This window comes from Rhinatrema bivittatum, chromosome 9 (assembly GCF_901001135.1).
Source record: "Rhinatrema bivittatum chromosome 9, aRhiBiv1.1, whole genome shotgun sequence".
NCBI lineage: Eukaryota > Metazoa > Chordata > Amphibia > Gymnophiona > Rhinatrematidae > Rhinatrema > Rhinatrema bivittatum.
Genome location: NC_042623.1, coordinates 22,232,770 through 22,260,039, shown reverse-complemented (window position 1 = coordinate 22,260,039; position 27,270 = coordinate 22,232,770). Strand labels below are relative to the sequence as shown.

Here is a 27,270-nt window from a genome sequence, read left to right as displayed (position 1 = left end):
ACAAACTAAAAGCAAACAAAGGAAGAGATCAAGCAAGGTCAGATGGAGGACGACGTCACAGTTTGAATCCCATCTCAGATTTTGTACCATGAACTGGTCCGATGGCTGCGCTGTGCACTGTAATGTGGACTACCCTGAAGGCCGGCCCAGGCTGGGTAGCACTGTAAAGGCCCCTAGGCCTACTGCTTTCCACAAGCAGTCGGGGGCCTGACAACCCCAACAGCTGGGGCACGGCGTATGAAAATAGAGGGAAAAAAAAAAATAGTGGTTGGCAGCAATAACTGAAAGCTTGTGGCACCACAGCCCGTAAAAAGATGAATTCCCACGGGGGATTTATTTACAATTGCACACACTCCAGATTGAAGTGGTTTACAGTTAAAAACATCCATAATAAAAGCATAAAGGGTAAGAAACCCAAGGGGGACAATATTCAAAGTGTCCACACAGAGTCTACAAGTACTTTTAACCCGCCAATGTTGTACAAATTTTCAGGGCGAAAATGCGCTTTCAAACTTGCCACGGGTATAAAGCAGCCACGGACATTTGTTCCTACTTTTTCTGTGGCTACTTTTCTCATGAAAAAAAAACAAAAAACACAGACTTGAAAGTACAATCTGCATGCACTAGATTCCTCCCCCAACTTAAATCTGACCCCTGGAGACGTCTCTCAAAGTGGCCAAACCATATGCACAGCGTGGGCACGAGGGCTAGTTTCAGACGGGCAATTAATGCAGGTAAACTGCTTTTTCATCAAATAAATCACTTTCAAAAATGAATCAGGACTGCCAGGAGCAAGGTGCTCTACAATAACTCTTACAGCCTCTGGGGAAACAGACAACAAGGTACTGCGCCTGACAACACCCGACAGCCATCCAAAGACTAGTACTGGAAGTGACTCCAAAGGAAACTGATTTCTACCGTCTCAGCTACAAGAGATCCCTAAAGCATTTTGCCTGCTATATGGAAGGGGATGGGTGAGAAACCAGGAAAACCATTAAAGCCACACACACTGCACCCTGGAGAGGGTGTTGAAAAGCTTTGAACAAGAAGCCAAGCACAAAAAAAATAAAGCAAATCAGGGACACAGGGTATGCTGTATCCAAGAACTGGTATTTCTACGTTATTAACTGGATTCATGAGGGGGAAACAAAGAAAAATGATTCAGCAGAGAATATAGACAGCTCCCAACCCACACCGGATAGCCTCACCTCTATCTTACCATGTTGTACTCATTCCCATCTTTACTCCACTCCCCTCTACTGCATTTCAGTCATGCTAAGATGATTCTGTCATCACAGTTTCTCCATCAAAGCGTTTCATTTATTATTGACTTCTGAACCACAACTATTCACAGCAGCTCAGGAGCAATTAAACATTGTGTAGCTTAGCAAGTAATCAAGGCTACACTGCTGTCTCATCTCCTCACCCAGGTTGTAGAAGGGAAACGACGCATGTCCTTAAACTAGTGAAGCTGCAGAGATGCATAAACCTTACTGAGCCAAGAGCATTTACTACAGCCCTTGAATAACTGTTCTCCGATCAATTAAGCAACAGCAGGCAAGGTTAAAGTCTCAGGGCCAATATTCAGCAGCGGAGGGGCTAGTCCGGCTAACTTAACCGGGATATTCAGCAGCACAACAGCACCGCTGAATATAGCCGGCCATCTTAAAGCTAGCCGGATACGTATATCCGGATAACTTCAGGACAGCCCTACGTCGCGACCAAAATTAACTGCATAAATTGTGTCTCTAACTCCAAATAGCGGAGTTATCCGCATAACGTATGCAGCTAACTCCACTCCTCCCTGAAACGCCTCTCGCCCGCCCCCAGAACAGCCCAAACGTATGCGGCTAGATCTTAGCTGTGTACAGCGTTGAATATCGCTGGTTCGCCATGTGAACTGATAACTTTTCAGTTATCTGTCTGAATTGGCTTTTGAATATCGACCTCCTCATCTTTGTCTTGTCTTACCAAACTACAAAGGGAAGAAACACCTTGTTTAACTGGCTCCAGGTACAAAAACAACTCAGCTATTCTACCTCAAAAGATATGGGCATTGCCCATTACCTCTGCAGTTCGCAATTTTTTTTTAAATAATAAATTTAGTGCCAGTGAAAGGCACCAAGGTGGAAACACGGTAAACTCCATTTGTCCACACTGCGAGTGTAGTGTGGCTGATGGCAATTCCTCCACGTTGCTTCAGCTGAGTCTTACCCTGTTTAAAGAGTTTATAGGGAAGAGAGTGGCTAGAAATAGTTCATGCCAATATAAATATTTGGCTTCTTCAGTGGAACTGTCAACAGGCATAAGAATATATGAAGCACCATGCTGGGTCAAACCAATGGTCCAAGGAGCTGAACATCCTGTCTCCATCACTGGCCAATCCAGGTCACCTGGAAGTACTGTCATTTCTAAAAGGGGAGAGCGACTCAATGCCACTCAATCCCAGAAGAAAGAGGCAGTGAACCCCCAGGTCAACCTGGCTAATAATCAGGCCGATACAGTAAGAAATGCGGGAGAGCGGGAGCTCCGTGCTGAGCACCCGCTCTCACGACGTGCGCCCAGCCACCTCTCCTGGGCATGCAATTTTATATTTAAATCAGGTGGCGCGCTAATAAGGAGGCCCTAGGGACAACAGCGTGTCCGCAGCGCCTCCTTATTAGCATAGAGGTGGCTGTCAGTGGTCCGACAACTGACGCTCAATTTTACCGGTGTCACCGGAAAAACTGAGCGTCCATTTTGCTAACCGCTGACCAGCGGGCAGATTTTTTTTTTTTTTTTTTAAGTTTTAGTTCCTCTGACTTAATATCGCTAGGTTATTAAGTTGGAGAGTATACAGAAAAGCAGTATTTTCTGCTTTTCTGTACACTTTTCTGGGTTGCTCAGAATTTAACGCCTGCCCTTTCGGAGAGTAAAATGTGCGGCCAAGCCGCACATTTTACTTTCAGTATCCTGGGTGACTAATAGACCAAATGATCAAAAAGTAAAAGGGGCACTCAGGGAAGACAAGGCCATAGCAGAAAAACTAAATTAATTATTTGCTTTGATCTTTACTCAGGAAGTGCTAGGGAGATGAGGAACTGAATCAAATCATGGTGAACTGGGAAGATAAAATAAAGCAAATCAACAAACAAAAAAGAGTAACTAATCACTGGGATCAGATGGTATATACCCCAAAGTCCCAAAAGAACTCAAAAATTAAATTACAGACTTATTACTAGTAATCTCTAACTTCTCATTCAAATCAGCTATGGTTCTTGAGAATTGGAGGGTGGCCCACAGCCATGTATTGCCCGTTTTTAAAAAGGGCTCCAAGGGTGAGCTGGAAAGTCACACAAACTGGTGAGCTTGACATTGGTACTGGGCAAAATGGTAGAAGCCATTCTGAAGAACAAAATTACTGACCATCTGCATAGACCCAGACTAATGGCACAGAGCCAACATGGATTTAGCAAAGGGAAATCATGCCTTACAAATCTATTAGATATTTTGGGGGATGCTAAAAAGCATGTTAAAAAGGATGAGCCATTTGATATAGTGCATCTGGATTTTCAGAAAGCATTTGACAAAGTTCCTCATGAGACACATCAGGAAATTTTAAAAAGTCAAGGGATAGGCGACAATATACCATTGTGGATTGGTAACTGGATACAGGATAGGAAACAAAGGAGGACCGAATGGGTTTTATTCTCTCAATAGAGAAACGTAAATCGTGAAGTGCCCCTGGAAATCTGAAATGAGATAGTAGAATAATCCAAACTTAGGTACACAATGCTGGGATCTGTATGAGGAAAAAGATTTTGGAATTATTATACACAATACTTTAAAATCCTTGGTCCAGTGCATGGTGGGAGTCAAAAAAGCAAATAGAATGGTAGGTATTATTATGAAAGAAAAGAGGATGTCAATGCCTCTGTCTCGATCTATGGAGCAACTAGACCTTGAGTATTGTGTGCAATTCTGGTCACCCCACCATAAAAATTATATAGTGGAATTAGAAAAGATACAGAGAAAGGTGACTAAAATGATAAAGGTGATGGAATGGCTCCCCTCTGAGGAAAGACTAATAGGTTAGGGCTCTTCAGTCTAGAGATGAGACCGCTGAGAAGAGATATGATTGAAGTCTACAAAATCTTGAGTGGGGTGGGATGGATAAATTGAAAGGGTAAATAAGCATTTTCTAACAGTAGTAGGATTATGGGATACTCCATGAAACTAATGTAGCACTTTTAAAGCAAATCAAAGGAAGTCTTTTTTTCGCTCAGCAAACAAAGTGTGGAATTTGTTGTCAGGGGACGTGGTGAAAGCAGTTAGCGTAGCTGGGTTTAAAAAGTGTTTAGACAAGTTCCTGGAGGGAAAGTCCATAAAACATTATTAGTCCTGTAGACTTGGAAAAGCCACCTCATATTGCTGGTTATGTGCAAGAAGGATTGGACCTACTCTTTGGGATCCTGTTGGGTACTTGCAACCTGGTCTGGCCACCGTCGGAGACCGAATATTGTGCTTGATGGCCGTTTGGTCTGACCTAGTATAGCATTTCCTATGTTTCTTATCATTTTGTGCTCACCTCACTCACTGATTCCTTTTCCAGATAAAGACAAAAGATTATTTTGTCATTCCATACAGAGACAGAAAAATACTAGGCTCTGTATCTCTGTCAATGCGCTGACTCATACATCCTAGGAAATAGGTTACCTAAGGTAATAGTCCACAAACCAATCCTTAGGACCTCCTCTTAGAAAGCCTGGATTTTTAGAATATTCACAATGAGTATGTATGAAATATATGTGCATATATCAACCTAGTTGTTAGGGCCAATGCTATATCTCACACATATTCCCTAGTGATATCCTGAAAATCCAGGAACTTAGGGTTCCATTTCAGTTCCAGCTGTCCCCAACAAACACAATCCCTGAAGAGGAAAGCTGAACTGAGAGAGAGAAGAAGCCAATGAGAACAGCATGGAAAGAGCCTGTGTATGATGGTTCTCTGCTGAGAGCTGGAAGGGCTGGAGTAAGCCGACCAACTGCATGCAATGACTCTCTCTCTCTCTCACAAGAGTCAGATGAGAAGGACGGGGAAGAAAGACTTTGCAAGAGAGGATAACCAGCAGAAAATAGAAATCAAAGGTTGCTGTATTCAGACATCATACTCCTGCCAGCACTAGCTCAATTGCTGGGAATCCCGAGTGGCCCCACAGAAAATCACAAACAAAGAGAGAAGTCTCACCTGCAGAACAGTCTGGATCTTCACCCACACATCTGCCATGTCATACATCTTGATGTCCCCGTCCTGCTGTGCAGTGGGAGATGCCACGGTCTGCTGGAGATGGACCAGGACCACCGAGTGTGCACCAGCCACAGCATTGAATTTGTCAAAGAGAAGCTCCAGCAGTTCCAAAAGCAACCTAAGAACCAGAAGGAATAAAAAAAAAAAAAGGATAAAGCAAAGCAAAATAATTAAATAGGATAAGGTATATTTAGTAAGTAAGTAAGTGATAACTTGGACTAACATAAGACATGTGTAACTAATTGGCAAGTGCGCTGCTCCCTTCATCAAATCAGTGCAGAATGAGCTAAGAATAACAAGTCCAAAGGCTGCTTTACAGTGGTGCTGGCTATTTCCAGAGAGTCAGAGATTTTCAAAGCAAAAAGATGCAGAAGAGGAGGTGATGTGTTTGCAGAGTGGTCAGAAAAGTAAGGGAGAGAAAGGGCAGGACTGGTAATGGGTGAGGTAACCCGGGTCTCTATTAGATTCCCTTTGTATCTCTTTCAAAGCAAACGGTTTCATTTCAAGTGTCTGATTGAGGGGGACCCCTGCATGGTGGCGGCAGCTAGACAGAGGTCCCAAGTGTGTCTGCAAAATCCTTCCAGGCTTTTCCACAGCTTTCTGGGAAATGCTCTGCCTTGGTGTCACTGGATGATACCACCCACAAGTCTGCCTGACCCACCCTGCTTGCCCTTGGGAGAAAATAATTTATGATGCATTCCATGAGTGATACTTGTGGAAGTGTGAAACCAGTGCTGTGTGTGACAAATGTTATTAAATGCTGGATATCAAACGGTATCGATAAACCAGACAGGTATCATGTATCTGCAGCAAGTCATGCGAGTTTGATGTATGAGTGATGGTTATCACATATCAGGCGTATCTGCAGAATAAAGTCACGGATACGTCATAGAAGGATGTGTGATACCAAGTGAAGATGTGATCAGTTAAGGTGAGAATGTTTAAATGCCTACAGGTACGTGCGACTCAAAGTCAAGGACCAGTATTGTTAAGGAAGGCAAAAAAAAAAAAAGTTGAGGCAAGGAGGAGAGAGAAAAGTGGCATCAGCCCTTTAAATAAACTGAAACATGCCAGGGTTAATTCTCAAACAGTGCAGCTCTTTGCAAACTATGTGCATACTTTCCCCAAATTTTCAAAGGGAACCCACACAGGTAAGCTTTTCCCTTTGAAACTCTGCGCAGAGCGCAGGCGTTAAAACCACATGCACAGCGTGCACCTGCTATTCAGTGTGGGGGAGGGAACTGCACGTCTACTTTTGAAAATGCCACATACATGCGCTATTTCCCCCTTCCCGACCTGAAAGCACCCCAAGGAATGCCACTTTTAAATGCAGGTGAAAGTACCCGCATTGTGAATGCCGTATGGACTTTTAGCCACATTTGAAAAGGGAAATCTTCAGTCAGGCCAATTGACTTTGAAAACTGCCCTTACGAGGCTTTGAAAGCAGGGAACGTGCGTTAACATTTTTAGAAGTGCAATATTCAATATGTTAAGAGATAAGGATTGGGCAGGGCTAGAAAAAAAAGCTTTCGTAATATCTATGGAAAGATTTCAAGTGTCAAAGTGCTCAAAGAAAGGAATAGGACTGTGTGGGAGCTCCAGGTGGTAAATAAAAGATGCTCGTGTCTTGGGAGACTCAGTCCCGGGGACTGAGGATGAAGGTCGAGTGTCTATAATTGCTCTCCCCTCCTGCATCGCATACTTTTTTTTTTTTTTTTAATTAAGTTAGGGAAAATTCTGGTTTTCTGACCCAAATACCTGCTTTTGGAACAGTTGATATTTGGCAAAACACGAATACTGCTATACTCTCAACAAAAAAATAATTTAAACAAACTGAACCCCAGTGTAAACAAGTATCAGAAAGCTTCAAGTGAGATAACGATAATAACTTTTGGGTTCATAAAGCACAGCGGACCAAAGGGGACCTCCAAACTCGTTACCATCTTGACAATCAACTTCTCTCATTTCCTTGCTGCAGATGGTAAACAGATGCAAGTCCAGATACACGAGAACTCAGTAACAGAGCCAAGAATCTAACCCAAGAGTTTCTGGACAGATCAATTCCTTTCGAGAATAGGAGTCTTCCAGACAGAAAAATCTTGTAACTGTTGGACAACTGGAAAGCTCTTCTGTTAAAAGAACAGTATTTTACTTTGCAGAATACATTTGGGATTTTTTTTCTGTCATCCAGGAAGCCAAGTAACTAAGGCAGACCAAGTATATTCAATAACAGAGCAGGTGTAAGGGCAATTTGTCAATTCAACCTAGCAGCCCTCCTGTCCACAAAACCCAGTAAATATGTCAAAAGGAAAATGGAACTCAAGCCCTCAGGTGGCTCCTGCTGCCTGGATCATAAGGTACCATGACCTGATGTTGTGTGATTGCAGGTACTTGAGCAAGGTCACGAGTATCCATACATGTACAGACTCAAGCTACAATATCCATGCTGTTTCAGCTTAGTTTTCCAGTTAGAACTTCAGTAGGTGGATAAAAATAATCTACATAAAAAAATAACTTAAATGACTGCAGAAAGCACCATTTATTGCAGGTACTGTAGGGTGAATCAAGAACATTTTTTTTTATTGGTTGAAGGTCCTAAAAAGGTTACATTAACAGCTGGGACGATGAGTACTATTTCCTCTCAACACAAGCATACAAATTCAATTTGCTTTCCAGTTGAGAGACTCAACTACAAGGGACCCGAGCGATCAAGGGTTTTCTTTTATTCTGTAACTATTAGCTCAATTCTTGATAAATCAAGCCCACAACACTGATTTCCTGGCAACATGCTACATCACTGTGTGGTTCCTGAGGGCGTCAACCACACGCGGCTTTGGTTTTCATGACATCCATAATGTTTCTTCATCAGACATATTTGTAGGCCCATGGTCCTGCTTATCCTAACTCAAAGACCGGATTCATCACATCTAATGCTATTATTTATCATTTCTAAAGCGCATTAATAGCCATACGCCAGTGCTGTACAAACATGCATAAGAGACCGTCCCTGCTCCAAGGAACTTATAGTCTAGACAAGACAAACATTCATGACAAATGAATCTATTTATTGTAGAGAAGTGGTTACGATTTGAAAGCAGCCTCAAATCGGTACGTTTTTAGACTGGATTTCAGAATGGCCAAGAAGGGAGCATGATGCGCATACAGCACAGCAAGGTGTAAAAAGCAGAGTCTGGAGTTGTCCGTGATGAAGGGTACAAATAAGAATGACTTGCTAGATGAACAGAATTTGCAAGGAAGGGTGGAGGGAGGGAGGAGAGAACATGGGTAACAAGGAGCTGCAGAGTGAATGCATTTATAGGTGACTAAGATAGCGTAAACTGTATGTGAACACAGATGGGAAGAGGGGCTACATGGTCATAGAGACACTGAAGGAAAATAACTCGTGCACCTACATTTTGAATAGACTGCAGGGAGAAAGATGGTTCAGTAGGGGGCTCGTAAAAAACAAATTGCTGTAGTCTAAGCAGGAAGTGATGAGTATTTTAGTAGCATGCTCAGAAAGGAAGGGGCATATTTTAGCGATACTACAGAGGATGAAGTGACATGCTTTAGCAGTAATTTGAATCGGTGTAGAGAAGGATCGAAAGGAATCAAAAATGTTTCCCAAGGTTATGGGTTGAAGGAACCAGGGGGATGAGAGCGCCATCCACAGAGACAGAGAGGAAATAGGGGAAGCAGCGTTGGAGAAAGACAAGTTCCATCTTGCCATATTAAATTTAAGGTGGTGACTGGACATCCAAGCAGCAATGTCAGATAAGCAGGCTGATATTTGGGACTGGATTCTTACTGACATTTCAAATGTCACTAGTGGAAATATTCCAAGTTTCCGCTCAGAGCAAATAAGCATTTGCCTAACCACTAGGTGAGCAATAGCCTTCAATGGGCAAGGTGTTTAACAAAGATTAGTGCCCTCAGCTTCACCACGGGCTTTCAACAGGCAATTCCACGTGGAGGTTCATGGAAGCATAGCCTAGCAGAGGCCAGTTCCAACTGAGCTGAAACCCAGAAGAGGAGAAGAAACTTCTTGGTAAAAAAAAAAAAAAAAAAATTAATGGTCAGGAAAAATGAACTCTTCAACCCAACTAGTGTTTTCCATCTTCATAATGTCTAGAAATGATCAATAGTCCGTCTGAAGATATTATGAAGAACAACTCAAGTTAAACTTCATGATCGAGCCTGATTCTGCAGAAACTAAGAAGTGAGCAAACGTTACCTGGAAATTATATGGCATGCATGGAGACACAGATACTGTAATTTTTTGTATAGACAGGCTTTGAGATTCACTTTAACATTTAGGTTTTTCATTGTTCTGGGACTACCTGGGCTGGTTTTCCAGAGAAAGGCTCTCTCCTCTCTGGTAACCATTGTCGGCCACTTGCGTGGTGGACCTCTTCACGATCTGCTTCAGCTCTTGCTCCAAGCGTTCTTGGATGGCCTTCACTGTTTCCGGGATTTTTTTCAGCTTGGCCAGCCCTTTGATGAGGATTCCCATGAAGACAGCACTGTTCTCCTCAGGATCACACTCAAGGTCCTCTTTGATCTCCTGAAGACTCATTTCTCTCACTAAAGGTACACAGGGCAAAAAGAAGCTCAAAGTCAAATCAAACTCCTCTCCAAAAAGGTATTATCCATACTAAAGAAAAGTATCGCAAAAACGTGCTCCTTCTAGCATGCATGCTTTATGTAGTATCTAAAGCGGATCATTACTTTTTCCAGGAATTTACTCCACTTCACTGTTTTATTTTTACCTGTTTTGACCATTCCAGGAAAAGCTCCCACCGTTGCTTGGGGCATTGCTGGTAATGGGCTCACTCTAATTTAATTGAAGATTTCTATTCAGCTTTTGGTGGCTGGTCAGCCACTTCAAAGCAGATCAGGGCATAGTTATTTGGGTTAAAAACAAAAATTATAGGAAAATTTACAGTTCATGAAACAGATGGTTGGTTTGCATCAAGACTGGTAATAGATCAGATTCAAGCACTACTCAAATTATCATATTTTATAGAAAACCTAGCCTTTCTTAACTGACCCTCTATTTATTTACATGCATTTTGAGTCTGCACTCATAGCAAAGTTTTGAGGCGGAGTACAACAGCACAAAAACCACTCATATTAAAAAGCAAAAATATAAACAAGAAATAACAGGATTCTTGACAACCTGTCACCCCTTACTGTTCCAAAGTACGAGTTTTCTTTTAAGCCTTTTATATTTCAGTTCACTGTTCTCTGTAAAGCCTGTCTGCTCCTTATTGTTCTGTGTAAACCGATATGATGTTCCCAAAGAATGTCGGTCTATAAAAATGTTAAAATAAGATAAAATAAATATATTACAGAATGTCTTCAGCTGGCAACAGATCTGCTGGCCATAGAGCCATGTTTTAGTTGGCACCCATTCTTCAAGTAGTCATTAATATCTTGAGGATGGGAGGGTGGGGAGGGGGAAGTGAAATCTATAAATCTATTGCTGTTCACTAATGCACTTCAGAAAGCTCAAAACCTTGTTTGGTTAATATCGGAGTGCTCTGAGGGATAGAGTGGCCAGCTTTTTTTTTGGCTTGATCAGAGATTTTTGTTTTTTGTCGGATGATATCCTTTTAACATCTCGGTCAGAGAGGTGGAGCCAATGCTCTTCAGTGCCTTGAAGACAAGGTCATAATTCCTGTAAGAGTTGTCAGCCACCCTCCATGTTTTACTGTCTTTCAACATCACGATCATATGGAACTTGGCTGACAATGCCTTGTAAAATAATCGCGGTCTCTCTCAGCTTTGCAGACTACTTCCCTTTCGCGAGAGCTTAGTTTAGTTCATTAATTTGTTACACCACCTTTCAGAAATAATAGATAGGTAGCTCACACCATCCATTTATATAACATCAATTACTGCACCAAAATTATTAGCATTTCTTTTACCGGTCTTTTTTTTTTTTTAAATTTATTTATAGATTTTCAAAAATATTATAACAAAGCAAGAATACTCTGCTATGAGAAACAAAAGATCAAAAAAAAAATTATTGTGGGAAACACAAATACAATCTCCATATTTCAAAATTTCAGCATAAGGAGTGAGACAGAAAATACAGGGAGTATTTAAGAGTCTAATATAAGTAAACAGGCTTAACATAAATCAGATAGCAAATTATATTTATTTATTTATTTTTAATTTTTATATACCAATGTTCCTGTAAAGAACACATATCGCACCGGTTTACAAGGAACTGAACAGTCGCCTCCAGGGCGGAAATACATTAAAACAGTCGCCTCAAGGCAGAATACATTAACACAAGTATACAGGAAAACTATTAAAGAGAACTTTCATAAACTCAATTAAATGTAACTGGGAACCATAAATCAGGAACATATGTACAGAGGTAGGTATATCGTCTGTCGCTTCACCACATTTTAGCTCTCAGGGAAAGCTTGAGTGAATAGCCAAGTCTTTAGCTTCTTTTTGAATGTCGGAAGGCATGGTTCTTGGCGGAGGTCCGGTGGGAGCAGGTTCCAAAGATGGGGACCTGCAAATTATAATGTCCTATGAGGAGGATACAAAAGATGTCAAGGATTTCCTAGATTCCATATACTCTAAGTTAATCAGGCAAAACAAATATGAAGCACTCATTTTTAATATTAATGAAATTTACATGGGTAACGCAATCTAAAGGAATAACCAATTACAATTGGCGTAATGAAAGAAATTGTCTACAACGAATTTGAGTTACCAGGGCCAAATTGTGGAAAATATTAATTGACTGACCATGAAATAGGGAATTTATTCTCCTAAAATTCCTTTGCATGACCTTACTTAAATCCTGAAAAGAATAAAAAGAAACTAATAAAGTTCAACGCTCTATTACTTCAACATCAGAATTTTCCAGGAAATTAGATAACATGAGTAGCGAAATTAGGAATAGCAAAGGTATTATTAGGAAGAAAGAAAAGTGGAGAGACACTAGAAAGCTGATCATTAGAAAAACCCAAAAATTCCAGGAAATAATTCCGTAAGGTTAAACCCAGAATTTCCCCCATAACCTTTCAAAAATTGTGTAGCCTCAAATTTAAATTCCTAGATTGGTTTTCAAGATGTTCAATCCTTTTAGAAAGAGAGTTGCAGTCCTTAACTGTGGCCACATTAAAAACTTGAATCTATTTCAAATTGTCCTCAATATCTGAAACTCTAGAATTAATGGCCACAAGTTGACCTTCAAGAGATGAAATGGAAGGTTCAAATCTGGAGAAGAGGATGTCCAAATTTTGAATACAGGAGTTCAAGGAACTTCCAAATCCAGACAGTAGTTCCCAAAAGGAATCTAATGTCACTACAGCCAGTCAGGGAGAGATCAATAAAGAAGCAATAGGAGGAATAGTCTGGCTCACCAACGGCGCTACCTCCAGAGCACTGACCAAACCTTCCTCCAGGCTGCCCATCTCCAAAGACGCCAAAGGAAAAAAGAAGGAACACTGTCCCTCCAGATGAAACACCTCGGTGGGGTGAGATGGCCAATTTTCAGCTTCTCTGACGAGGCTGCAAGTCTGCAGGTACCTTCAAGCTCATTTTCAAAGGGAAACTCCCTGCGGGGTTTCCTTTTGAAACTCTGGGGGCCAGCAAGAACGCAGGGAACTTTTATACTTGCGTGCTTTGCAAGGTAAAGTGTGCAAGAAGAATTCAAACCGAAATCCCCGCACATACTTTACTCTCCTAGCCCCTTACGCACACCAGAATGCAGCATGCGTACGTTTTGCCACATACACGAGGGAGCAATTTTCAAAATGTTTACCTGCATACAAGCTTTTAAAATTTCCCTCTCAATGTTAAATTTCAGCTAACAAGGCCTCATAAAATTATCAAACATCTGAGAGATCCAGAACACAGAAGAAAAGATTTTTCATTTTGGATTTGTACTTGGGCTAATATCAAATGCAGAGTATAACTACAGTACATTATATTATTCTGTCAATTTGGCAGAGAGAACCGAAAAGCCATGGCACTCTGATGGAATCCGTAGACAGCTGCACCGATTTTCCAAGAAGCAGTTCGCGATCCAACAGCTTCTTGGGCCACACAGGACTGCATTTGAAATCGGGGCCTCTTATCGTCTCTTTCCTGTCTGTTTGTAAAGTCCAAAACCGGACACCAAGAGGTAAAGAATGAAAGTCAAAGTGCCGCTGAGCAGCAAAGTTAACCGGTTAATTGTAAGCGATTAACTTGGCCTGGAGAGTCAGACACAGCTTTATCCAGCTGAAGCGCGGCTGAATATCCGATTAATCTGACCGCACAAAACTCATTCACTTAGATTTAAGCCGGTCACTTGCATGGACCGAGTTGTTCACACAAATTTGCATTAGCAGCTCTGAATAATCTAAATTTCTTGTGTTAGGCGGATAAATGTGAAAACCCGCCCTAACCCACCCCTTTTTTCGTCAGGCTAAATCCGTTCACACAACTACTTCGTGCCGACAGATTTTAACTGAACTTAGTAGGAGGAGGAACTCTGAACCTCTTAATGCAGTTAAAAGCCTTTTTTTTTTCTTAAAGTATCTTTATTGAATTTTTTTTACAGCATAAACAGTGTTAACATTTCATAATTCACTCAAAACAATTCAAACAAATTCAAGGAAGAACGACGGTCGACATCTAATTTTCTCTCCCCCTCGAACCCCACTCATCTCCTTCTCCCCTCTCTCATTACCAGCAAATAATCCGCAGTCTTTACTTTAAAGATAAATTTGAGAAGTGGCTTCACCTTAACAATAGATATAGCATTAAATCAGTATAAACCGACCCTCTGGAGCTTGATCTAGAACTATCCACATGGCTTTACCACTATCTTAACATTCCCCATTCACCTAATTGTTCGGATTATTTTTTCCTCTTAAATCTTTAGGTATAACAGGACGCAGAAAAACATTACTCCACCCTTCAATATGCATCCTTTTGCTTTTAAACGAAGCAGATTCCAGGGACATTTTTTCCTACATAAATAATTCCACCATTGCCGATCTCCATGTCGAAAAAACTGGACCCTCTTGCACCAACCACCTGAGCTTGAATACATCCTTTTGCCAAAATCGACTTATGGATCCATTTCAGATGTTGTTGGTCACCTGTGTGTCCCAGTATACAAAAAGCTGCTGTCCAAGGAAATGTATCTGGAATCATTGATTTGAATAATACTAAACAGCTTTTCCCAGAAGGATTGAATTTTAATGCATTCCCATAGGCAATGTAATAGTGTCGCCCCATTACTGGAACATTTAATACATATATCTGTGCTCACTATGTTGGCCTTATAAGTTTTACTGGGCCAAAAAAAAAAAAAACATTCTGTGCAAAATCTTAAAATATGTTTCTCTTACATCCACACTCATTACTGCTTTATGCGTATGGGATGAACAAACATATGTCATCCTCATCCAGAGTGATCATATCTCGGCTAGTATCTGAAAGATCCTATAATTGTAGTTTTTATAAAGATATTTATATATATATATATATATATATAAAGATATTTTATAAAGATATTTATACATAATAGTTATAGTGTTTTACTCTTCCCAAGGTTACTCAAATTTGGAGAATGTAAAGCAGAAATATAACTTCTTAGCTGTAAAATCATTATGCAATCTTTTCCATTAAACTGTAGATGCATTTTACAATAAACAAAAGTATATATTTCTCCCTTTGGTATATTAATATTAATTGCTGCATAGGTTTGCTATATATTCCATACATATTTCCTGGTGTAAAATCCAGATTCCCCATCAGAGGTAAACACTGCGATTTATGTCGCGTTAGGCTTATGAATAACAATATATTTCCACCCTTTCCTTGCTGATTAGAAAAGAACAGATTCCAGGATATACACTGGAAAATTATCATTTGCAGCATATAAAATATGCTCAGCAGAGATCCAAACTGTTCTTCTGTTTTAATTAATTATCCGATCTTCCCCATGATCCATTCCCTTGCATATCGCAAGCTACATGCTATATAATAATACTGAATATAAACAAACCCCATTCCTCCTTCCAACTTGGGGGTTATTAGTCTAGCAATTGGCAATATTGCCCTCTTGCCTCTCCAGAAAAATTTGGAACAGAGACCACAGATAAGTTTAATATCTTTTTTTCAAAAGCAAAACTGGAATCATTTGCAGTACGTACATAATCTTGGAATTAATACCATCTTCACTAAGGCAATTCGACCCAAAAGAGTTAATGGTAAATGTACCCAACTTGAAAGTTTACTTCTAAATTCTTGTATTATTGGATATATATTACAGGGATACCATTCCTTTACATTATTTTGAATGTTTACGCGGTCTCTCTTGTCAAAGCATAGCCCGTGAAGGAGCACACGCTCCGAAACGCTTTGGTGTCGGCAGCACAAGATTGACTACACACACGCAAGTACATGATAAGTGGTGGCTTTAATATAAAGAAAATAATCAGAAGAGCACGCAAACCTGTGGACACAATCATAAATTTAAAACCGTTTTGAGGTGCCTAATGATTTAGAAGCCAGAACATGGCTCACATACACGATAGCTGAACTCTTCTGTTTCGCATCGTATGAAGGCACTCTCAATCCACATCCTTTACATATAACAAGTCTTGTATTTATTAAAATATTTAATTGTGACATCTGCCTACTTCAGTGGGAAACCCTACCATTCTGATTTTCAAAGTACTCCAATATCCACAGAAACTCTCAAATTCTTCAATAGTAGTCAAAAGTTTTGGCAGTGTCTCCCGAGCTACTGTTAAGGTCATCAAGATATCATCATCATCTGCAAAAAGCATTAATTTCAATTCTGTTTGACCAGATTTCACCCCCTAATACTCTCATCCTGCTTTACGTGAATTATCTAAGGCTCCAAAGTGAGAAAAGAAAGTAAGAAGGATGACAGACAGCCTTATCTGGTTCCCCTTTTAAACTGAAAAACTTCCGAAATGGAACCATTCAGACTTACAAATGCTTTTGGGTCTCTGGTGAACAGTCTTATCCCTCATAAATTTCTCCATAGAAACCAAATTGAGTCAAGGTAAAAACTAAACACTCCCAGGAGACCTTATTGAAAGCTTTTTCTGCCTCGAAGCTAACTACAATGGGATCCACATATCCAACTGTCCTACAGTCACCTAACGATAGTATCAATCTCCTAATTTTACAAAATGATTTCCTACCAATATATAAAATATGCTTTTTCTGGTGGTCTCACTTTTGGCATAACTAATTTTAATCTATTCGCAATAATCTTAGCATAAATGTTTATATTTTGGTTTAAGAGGAAAATGGGCCTGTAAGAAGCTAGGTTTATAAGATCTTTTCTCGGTTTAGGTAAAATCGTTATAACAGTCAACCTTCATTGAATCTGGCATTTCTTTTTTGTCAATCATATGGTTAAACAATTCTTATACTGGCAAGGTCAAGCTGTTTTTAAGAATTTTATGAGGCTGGAAGACCATCAAGCCCTGGTGATTTATAATTTTGTAGCCCTTCTATCATCTGCTCAGCTTCTTGCACTTTTATGGGTGAGTTTAATTTTAGTAATATTTCTTCAGACACCTGTGGTATAGCAAGTCCAGACATAAACCTATCTCTATTCACCAGATTAGCTGGTTCAGCATCATACAATTTTTGATGAAAAGATTTGAATACTTCACCTAACTCTCATGTTGAGGATACTACATGCCCATGATCGTTCTTAATTCCCCCTATATAATTAGCCCTCCTTTGCGTGTTAACTAAATTAGTCTGCATTTTACCTGCTCTACTGCCAAATAGAAATAACTTATGTTTATATATAAATAGCAAATGTATGGATTTCCAGTGAATTAACTCAAGTATTTTTTGCATCATTTACATTTCTTTACCCATCCCTCAGTTCCCAACTGGTTCACCTGCTTTTTTAAATGATTCAGCTGTTTTTCTAAATCTAGAATATAAAGATGCAGCTTCCTTTTATGTATTGCTGTTTGATTTATAATTTCCCCCCCTGAGAACCATTTTACAGGTTTCCCAGAAGAGATTCAGGTTATCCTTGTGTATCTCATTATTTAATTCAAACAGTTTCCATTTTTCCTGAAGAAATATTGAAAACCTTTGGTCATTAGTTAGACACATAGGTATGTGCCATTTAAAACCTTGGTTGGTATCATGCTATTGGATTATAAAAGCCCTATGTGCGCCAAAGCCGGGAGATACACACGTGTCTCAGGCTGGCACGCGCTGCACGGATTTTAAGGGGTGCCCGTGTACGTGCGTATCTCCTGGTATGCACACAAATTTTTTAAAAAATTCAAAAAGGGGCAGGGCCTGGGCAGGGGAAGACCAAGAGATATGCGTGTTAATCCTTACACGCATAAGCACGTGTCAGGGTTCTCACTGTGTAACTTTACTTCTGCTATTGCTGGCATGTAAGTCAAAAAATAGAAACATCAGGGCTAGTAAATGGGGTTTTACGGGTCAGGTATAAGAGCAGAGAAGGGAAACTTTAAAACCAGGGGAGTCAAAGTCCTATCCCTACAGTGAATGAACTGGGAAAGGGTAAGTAGCTTTAGCATGCACCCCTTATAAAATTCCCCCCACTTACACGGTAGACGTGGCATTTGTATGCACAAGCGCACGTCCACATAAAAATGGGCGCACATGTATGCGCGTACAGCCGATTTTATAACATATGCACATATATGCACGTACGTTATAAAATTACGTCCATTGGCGCAAGCTGGCATACTTGCACACACGTGTAAGGTCTTAAAATTCACCTCTAAGTATCTAATGAAAAGACACTCCACCTGACAGTGATCCGAGATAACTATGCTTCTTGGTATTAATATTGCCACATCATTCTTTTTTATGTATTCGAAGAGTAAAAAACTTGACTACCCCATTTTTTTACGCAGCTTTTAATGTCCCTGTTCCTTCATATGAGTTTCCTGTAAAAAGATCAAATTACCTTGCAATCTATGTATATGAGCCATTACTTTCTCTCTTTTCCTTGGCGACCCAAGCCCTGCCAATTTCCAGGAAATGTATTTAACCTGTGTCCCCATACCACGAGTGAAATAACTCTTAACAATTCCTAATCCTTTCTTAAATTCGCTGCACCCCAGCTTATGCAGTGAATTCCTTGTATCAATATAATGCTCCTTCATTATTTCCCAGTTCTCATATTTAGAATCACTCGCCCAAACTCAACCGCATTTACATAGAATCATAGAAACACCCCTTATGAGTCCCTTCCCCTTCCCTTCCCCAATCTTTCCCCAACATTGATAATATTGCTCTCTATAGAGCATGAAGAATGCATTAATGTGTATGAGTGCCATGCCCCCCCAACATTCACAACAGAAATTCTCCATATCTGCTACAAAACTTGGCCGCCAGAATCTTATCAAATGTCAACAGAAGAGATCACATCACACCTATCCTAAAAAATCTGCACTGGCTTCCTTTAAGCTTCAGAGTCTTACACAAATGTCTCACCATCATTCACAAATCCGTTTATAATCATTCCCCTATCGATATCCAATACCCACTAACTCTCCACACGTCTCAAAGACCCATCAGAGAAGCCTACAGGGGATCGCTTCACCTCCCTCCAGCCAAAGCCACACTCCACTCAGCCACCAAAGAGCGAGCCTTCTCGACAGCGGCGCCAACCATTTGGAATGCTATGCCCTCTGACCTCAGACAAGAGCCCTGTCTATTGACATTCAGAAAAAAACTGAAGACTTGGCTATTCCAACAAGCCTTCCCTTAATCTGGGACCTCCCCAGCTACAGGCACACTCCAAGGCCCTCTAGTCATCGCACCCCTTTTACCGCTACTGTAAATATTGTTGAATTGATATTGTTTAGTTCCGAGTTTCCTCTGACACTGGCTCCTCTTCTTCCCAGTTTGAGTACCCCTGTTTTATTGTAACTTTCGCTTTCTTCTTGGTTATGTTAATGTTTTCCCCATGTTCCATGTAAACCGATATGATATGATCTGTATCATGAATGTCGGTATAGAAAAGCACTAAATAAATAAATAAATCTATCACACCACAGAACCTCACAATATGACAACTCCTTTCATCCAAGATTGTAATAATCAACTTTGCAAAGAAAGGAAATATATTATAAGCCTATAAACCCCATGAGGTCCAATAGTAGATCTTTTTGTGTCTTCTAAATTGGATCTTTTACTCACAGGCCTAAGGAGAGTGTGCTGAGGATTCTTAAAGTGATACCAACTTAAACAATACTCAGATTTCATATATCCATTAGGAAGTCTGTGACGAGAGTAACTTCCAGATAAGTCCAAACTGCCTCTATCTTAAGGCAGTCACCTCCAGCATGGTCACCTGTCATCTGTACAAATTCTCAGTTAAAGTAACATTCTTTCATCTGGCCGCATCTCTCAGGATACATCTCTGTAATTCCTGTCTTTTTAACCCAAACTTGGTCACAATTTATGAATTTTATGTTCTCATCATAAAATTAAGGAAATATGTTATCGAATCCAATCAGCATGACCGCATTTGACATTTAGACACTCAAATTATCTCAATAAAGATCTTTGCTACATCTGCATGGTCAAATATTGCACCTTCACATTATGCCAAATGCAGAGTATCACCGAGAATTGCAATGCAAACTTTATTTGTTTTTGAATCAGCAAAGCAAACAGGAGATTAAAAGCCTTCAGTGAAACTTTGGCTGAGTAATCCTGCTGTTCCTGGTATCTTAATTCCTTGTTTTTACGGTATGCTTGCATTATCTGTTGCTTCTGAGCCCAATTCAGAAATTTTGCTATTGTCACCTCTTTTTCCACCAAGACAGTTGGCCCTCTCTACCACGAAGGTTTCCTGTGATTCCTGCACACCCAGTGTCTCCTGTAACCACTTCTCCAAAAAGGATGGTAATACTCCTCAATTGACTCAGGTAGGCCCGTTATTTAAATACTACCTCTTCATGACCTGTTTTCCAGTTTGTCTATTTTTTCCTCTTGTGAAACGGTTTGTTTTTCCAGCGCTGCTATTTGCTACTGCATTGTGACCGTGTCATCCTCTATAAGGGAGATTCTCCCTTCTGCTTTCTTAATTCTCGAGGCCATTTCTAACATAGTGGTTTTGAGATCAGCAGTTTAGATTAGAGATAGCCCTTACCTTCCCCGATAATGACATACCCACTGCTTCAGTCAGCTCCAAGATTAAGACCGAACTTTAGGTACACCCCGTGATATTTGCTTTTGTTTTCTCTTCTCTTTTCTCCCTCCTTTAATGGGTATAGTACCTGGAGATTTATTCATATATCAATCATTAGACATATATATATATATATATATAGCTCACCAAGAAGACTTCAGTCCCAAGGATGACACTGATTTTGGTTGATTAAGGGGGGGGGGGGGTGGCACTCAGAGACCCTGGGTCAATATCTATCCAGGATCACATGACCTACAAAAGCCTATTTTAACCACATAAATGTTTTGAATATCAATCCCTAAATGTTACACTCACATCCACAGAGCACAGGATTCTGCCAGAAAACGAGATAGCTGTGAGTCAGACAGTTATTCTCGTGGTATCTGATCTGCCCTTGTCTAGGACTACTTGCATGCCATTGGGCTAGTTACTTCACCTCCGCAGGCCTCTGTATCTAAGCAGAAATACTTTTTCAGAAGAGGAGGGTAAAGGGGAAAAAACATGCAAAAAAACAGCATCCAGTGCTTCTACCCCTAGAGTACAAAGAGCAAAGCACCCAAAAAATGTCATAGAGTCAAAGTACAGCATGACTTGAAGCACCCTCGTGCTGCTATTGGAGAGATCATTTTTTAATTGTTTTTTTTTTTGTTTTTTTTTTAAAGATATGAGATGTCAAAACCTCATTTTAACCTGGCCCTCACAGTCTGGGGATATTCCAGATTAACCTCGCCGGCCAATCAACTGCTGTTGCCCTCAGCATTAGACTGTAAACTTTGCTCTGGTGAAAAGTAAAATATTTTCTTGGCACTGAACATAGATAATAAATATAATCATTATTGTTACCAGCATGCAGCTCTTCCAATACACTCCAACCCTGACCAGCATTATTCATTCCTGCTATTTCACCCTATGACAGATCCTATGCTTTTTATTCCGTACTGTTTGATGTCTGTGGTCATTGCTGAGTTCTAGTCTGCATTATGCATTGTAAAATTACTCTTTCACCAATTCTATTTGCACTTGCTGCTATATATTATATATGAAATCAATATTACCCATTAAAAATAAATCAGTTTCAATATGTGTACTTTGTTAGGAATTAATTCTCTATCGAGTGCTCTGGACAAAAGCGCTATATCAATAAAAACAATTTTTAATAAAAATTAACAATTTGAAGCCTATAAAAAACTGTCTATCATCCATCTATAATTTCTAGTTTTCTAAATGACATTTTGTTTTCACAAAATAAGTTTTGATCCAAAATGGAAGTGCAATTAAAACAGAAATACTTCCAAAAACAAAACAAAAAAAATTGAGAGAGGAAATTTATGTTTTGTATATTTTATTTTCATAGCATTTCAACAGTTTCTCAAGCAAAATATTTCGCAATAATGTTTACAAAAAAACAAAAATTCATCAGACAAAAGGCAACTAACAAACAATCAAACTAACAACTAATCAAACAGACTACAATCTCATGGAGATAAGGAAGGAAGGGAAAAAATAAAATATATATCAACCTCTCTCTATATATGTACATATATATATACACACACACACACACGCAAGAGGAGGAAAAACCTTGGAAGGCTGCATAAATTATTGGCCATTTCCAAGCTCAAGTCCCAGTGACTGATGGGAAGAACCACATTAAGTGTTCTCTCAGAGGAAAAGAAGCAAGCTGCTGAGGACCGGAAAATGCACGGTAAACACCTTAATACCCCACCAAATATTTACAAAGAAAACCCCAAATAAAAATGGAACCGACAGAAATAACCTCCTGTCCTAGGGACAGAAAAGCTTGCTGCCTCTCCTGGGTGGCTCTGCATCTATCCGGGAACCTCCGTATTTTCTCTCCTATATCTAAAGAAAGGTTTCAGCGGTTACTGATGACGAGACTAACCGGCAAGAGGGCTCAGGAAGCCCTTCTCCTCCTGCTGTGAATCTTCAAACTGGGCAGTCACATCCAAGTTGTCCGATGACCGTTTTGGATCCTATATCTACCTCCCCAGGAAGATAGTAGGCCTTAGCTAAAGGAGGGAGGAGAATTCAGATGGAACATTCAAACAAGTTCATATATATATCTCTTGACCATTTTAGATGCCAAGATAAGCTGCAGCTTGGGAAAGTTGATCTCTCTCAAGTTCTTTTTTTTTTTTTTTTTTTAAGAGAATTCTCATAAGAACATGCCAGACTGGGTCAGACCAAGAGCCCATCAAAACCAGTATCCTGTTTCCATCAGTGGCCAATCCAGGCCATAAGAACCTGGCAAGTACCCAAAAACTAAGTCTATTCCATGTTACTGTTCCTAGTAATAGCAGGGGCTATTTTCTAAGTTAACTTAATTAATAGCTGTTAATGGACTTCTCCTCCAAGAACTTATCCAATCCTTTTTTAAAACCCAGCTATACTAACTGTACTAACCACATCCTCTGGCAACAACTTCCAGAGTTTAATTGTGTGTTGAGTGAAAAAGAACTTTCTCCGATTAGTTTTAAATGTGCTACATGCTAACTTCATGGAGTGCCCCCTAGTCCTTCTATTATCCGAAAGAGTAAATAACCGATTCACATTTACCCATTCTAGACCTCTCATGATTTTAAACACCTTTATCATATCCCCCCTCAGCTGTCTCTTCTCCAAGCTGAAAAGTCCTAACCTCTTTAGTCTTTCCTCATAGGGGAGCTGTTCCATCCCCTTTATCATTTTGGTTGCCAGTGGGAGCACTGAGAGAAGAGGATCACCTTGCTGGTGGCTGAAAGGAATCAGCAAGTTTTGCTTGGGAAATTATTTTTTAAAGTATTGGGGAGAAGTAAACTATTGGGGTATATTATTTAGTGTGTTTGTGCATTTGTGCTTTTAATAGTCAGTAAGGCAGCTAATAAACAGAAGTTAGTGTGTTTGTATTTCCCAACCCTCCCACCCCTAGCTCATCCTTAAATTTATAGGCAGGTGCCACTATCACACTAGCAAATAAAATAAAATCAGCCTTTTAGCTTCACTTCACGAATTCCCCACACCTTATTGAGAGTTTGATCATTCCCCTGTAGGCTACTACCAGGTATATAGTGAATTCACTAATACATTTAAAGGATGCTAATTAGACAAGTTCCTATTCCCACAGCAACCTAAAACTTAACTAGGAACTGAACAAATTTGAGATGAAGGCAGCCGTCCAGCAGCAAGAGGGAGACCTCCCAGACTTTTGCACTGAGTGTCACATGTATGATTTTTTACCCGCCACTGAGAAGTTGTACATGTGCTTGCGATGCGAAGAGCTCCTGGCTCTCAGAGAACAAGTCCGATCTCTATCTGCTCCATTTTACACTTAAAAACCAAGTCACCTTTAACTAGCTTGATTCAGAAGTTTCTTTAAGTCCAGGTGAGCAGACCAGTCCCCCAGCCCTAAGGCAGGGATCTGTGGCTGTGCGGCAGGACGCCTTGGCGGCTGGATATGACAGCTTTGGTGACAAGTCTGAGAAGGAAACCACGGTAACAGGGAAAGCCGGCAAAGCTTTTGATATTCTTGTAGGGCCTGGTGAGCAGAAGGAAAAACAAATGCAATTTTATGTGGCGGTGGAAAGGAAAATTGAACCAAGCCTGGCAGTTAGGACTGGGAAAACAGTTTGAGTGCTAGAAAGGGGGAGATTGGATATAGCGCTCTATGATAGAGCAGAACTGGCTGACATCAGAAAGACTAGCCCCTTTGTTTTGCCCGTCTAACATCACTATAGATTTCATCTGGTCGGTACTGGTCTCACTAGAGAAGCCTTTCTACACTGGGAACTATTTTATCTGATATTTTTGCTGAGTTGCCGTCTCAAGTTTCTGTCTCGAGAGGATTCTAGAATAGGTAACCTTGTCCAGCAGGCTTCAGAGATGTCTTTGATATAGATGGGGATTATCCAGGAGAAAGCATCCAAAACAAATTAGAGAATCTGCAGAAAATGGCTATAGCTTTCAATATTCGTCTGCTTAACTTTCCCCAAAATACACCTAATTCCACCTGTGGAACTGTTTAAGAAATACCTTTGCGAAGTTCTGGAGACATAGGTGGAGGCCAGGCCTCCCATAAGCAAAATCTTCTTCTCATCATTAAGGAGAAAGACGGGAAGACAAGAAGAGAGTTCTCCGGTTGGGAATCTGTCAACAGACAGTTTGGAGCTAACAAGGCTCCTGGAGGAGCTAACCTCTTAATGACATTTATTTTTCTTCAACACAGTGGTAACATCATGCGCGTCTGGTCTTTCACAAGCATAAGGTTTTATTTCTGGGGCAGAAAAATGTGTCTCTCTCTGGACTTGCGGAGGCTCCACGGAACCAGAGGAAGAAGTTCATTGCCATGCATGATGAGGCTCCGTCTACTGGAACTGCCTTCTTTAAATTACATTTCCTTGTAAATGTTTATTTACAATTGCTAAATTAAATATGTGTTTTTGAGCCCTCTCAATTTTGTTGCTTTTTATGTAGATCACAAGAGGGCTGAGACGCAGGGGGCTAGGATGGCTAAGAGTTGAAAGTGCTTGTTAATGGTCATTAATTTATTTCAGGAAGATGTAATTCCCTAAATGTTGTGTTTCCTTTTTATGCTTTTATTGTTTACCAGCCTCCACGTTTTTCTTCTTGCACCTGGGAAATGGGGAATTGGGATTTCAAGCATTATTACTTCCATGTTAGTATGTAATAATTGAATGGCTTGCTTATTCAGGATTCATTCTTGATGTGTAAATGTTAAAAGCTTAACAATAAAAAAAAAATAATAATAATAATAAGCTGGTACAACACTTCTGCATGGAAGCCCATTCAGAACGCAGGAAAGACGCATCTACAAGCCCTACAGACAAATACAAGAACGGAGAGCGTGCAGTGCAATGCAGACAGGCTCGTTACACAGAGGAAGTTCCTGCACTGGTCTGTCAGCCGTGCAAGATATGGACCGGAAGAGAGGGCACAGAGCACGAAAACCTTAAGTCTTATGCTGTTACCTTTCATTTTAAAGCAAGAGAAGCAAACATACCAATGTTTCTCCATTGTCCAACATTGCAAGCATTTAAATCATTTCATTATGTTTTATGCCATCTAGATGTGATTAACCGCCAAGCTTTTCCTGCCAGTACGACATACGTAAGAGAGAAATAAAACAAACCCAAAATGAGCGAAAGAAGCTTATTTTGTGTGTGTGCGCACTCCTAAGAGATGTGATGGCTACAATGAGGCCAAGAGGCACAGATGAACTCTATGCAGCTCCTTGGGCATAATTGGTTACTTGAAATGTTTAAGGGCAGCTTGCCAAATAAAACCACTTACTGTGGGTACGAAACATTTAGACCAAGAAATTGCTGCTGTAATTGCCTTTTTCTTGAGCTGTATTAGAATTAGGAAATCTGGGGGAAAAAAAAAAAAGTCCTAAAGCAATTGCTCCTGCTCCTTTGCTAAGGCTATTAACAGTAAGACAATTTAAGCTCACTGCCAATACCCAAAAAAAGACATTAAGGTACTAAAGGCATATTTTGGGATCCTACCCACAATTATACCTACCCGCCGGAGAAAAAAAAAAACAAAACAAAAAAAAAAAAGGGTCAGCCTGTGCAAAGAAGCTGGAGAGTAATCTCCAACTAGTCAGGTGCCCTGTGCCCAGCCATAACGGAGTACTAATAATGGCCGATATTTCTTCCCCCCTGCTGGCTTTTGGCAGTGTTTCTGCTGTCCCACGTTAGTGACGTCACACCACCACTTCCATGGCAGCCTGTGTGTTTCTCGAGTACTGCCAAAATGCAATCCTGTTTGAATAAATCCTGGAGCCATTAGCACCATGAACACCTCTGGGACACGCTGTGGGCGTTCCATTCTTCTCCTGAAACCAGAATTACTGACGACACCAGGCTATCTCCAGCCAACAGTGCGCCAATGGGGTCTTTAAGTTCATTCCCGAGAGGGTACTGAAGAACCCCGGTTGGCTCTGTCTTAGACCCAGTTTTCAATAAACAGGGTGTGGATCTGCATAGGACTACGCAAGTTAAACATTTTTCTTTCTAATAACTTTGGCAACTGGAAAAAAAAAAACTATTGAATAACATGGCTTTTAGGTATGTTCCTTTTACAACGTCAGTAAGTGTTCCCGGCCAATCTGAATATTCTTTCAAAGATATTCTTTTACAATTCAAGTCAGTTCAGCGAGGAATTCCTTCTTTCCTTTGAAGCGTTGCATTATCTTCACTGCTTCTCTTCTATTACTGCAAATTCTTTGTTCTGGTATAAACTTAGAAACAGAAACACAGTACTGTCCCCTCATGAAAGAAGAGAGCCCCCCATCCACGTAATAAACAAGGTTCTTATAATTCAGTTCAGTCCATCTGATTTGTATATATTCGCTTATTCTCCTCTTAAAAAAATAAAATTTAGCCACAAAGCTTTGCCCCCTTATCTGTGCCACATAAACAAAGCTGAATTTCAAGACTGTCTCTTATCCTGATCCCACTCGATCCCCTACGATAACATCGTAGCACCCCAAGCTGTGGATTTTATTGCAGATAAAACAAGAGGCACTGCAAGTACTCTGACAGCTATCCAGTAGGCCAGCTGTGAGACTGACTCTGTGGTTTTCTATTTCATTAATACACATTGAAAAAATCATTTCTGGCAGTTGTAAAGGTATAGTTCACTAGCTGTGCCTTTATGGTCCAGTAGTAAAGTTTTATGTACTAGTTTCCATAATTTATACCTTCCCAGCTTGCTCCTCTTTTCTGCTGAGATAACAGACATTCGTATGA

General features: G+C 40.2%; 1 protein-coding gene and 1 long non-coding RNA gene across 4 annotated transcripts in view; one reads left to right on the top strand and one right to left on the bottom strand.

Annotated features, from left to right (window-relative positions):
• Positions 1-22,714, top strand: part of LOC115098519 — a 34,433-nt gene extending 11,719 nt beyond the window's left edge. For 2 of the 3 annotated variants that reach the window (XR_003858543.1, XR_003858545.1), the window contains 2 exons: positions 20,132-20,237; positions 22,670-22,714. This is a non-coding gene — a long non-coding RNA (uncharacterized LOC115098519). Of the gene's footprint in view, positions 1-20,131; positions 20,238-21,162; positions 21,501-22,669 lie in introns of those variants that run through there. The other variant, XR_003858544.1, reaches the window with a different exon arrangement.
• The window catches only part of EXOC4 (exocyst complex component 4), a 779,245-nt gene that overhangs the window by 651,777 nt on the left and 100,198 nt on the right, over positions 1-27,270 (bottom strand). The window contains exons 6-7 of the mRNA XM_029615101.1: positions 9,630-9,873; positions 5,230-5,407 (exon numbers count right to left, since the gene is read on the bottom strand). Of these exons, the coding sequence (XP_029470961.1) occupies positions 5,230-5,407; positions 9,630-9,873 (422 nt within the window). The remainder of the gene's footprint in view (positions 1-5,229; positions 5,408-9,629; positions 9,874-27,270) is intronic.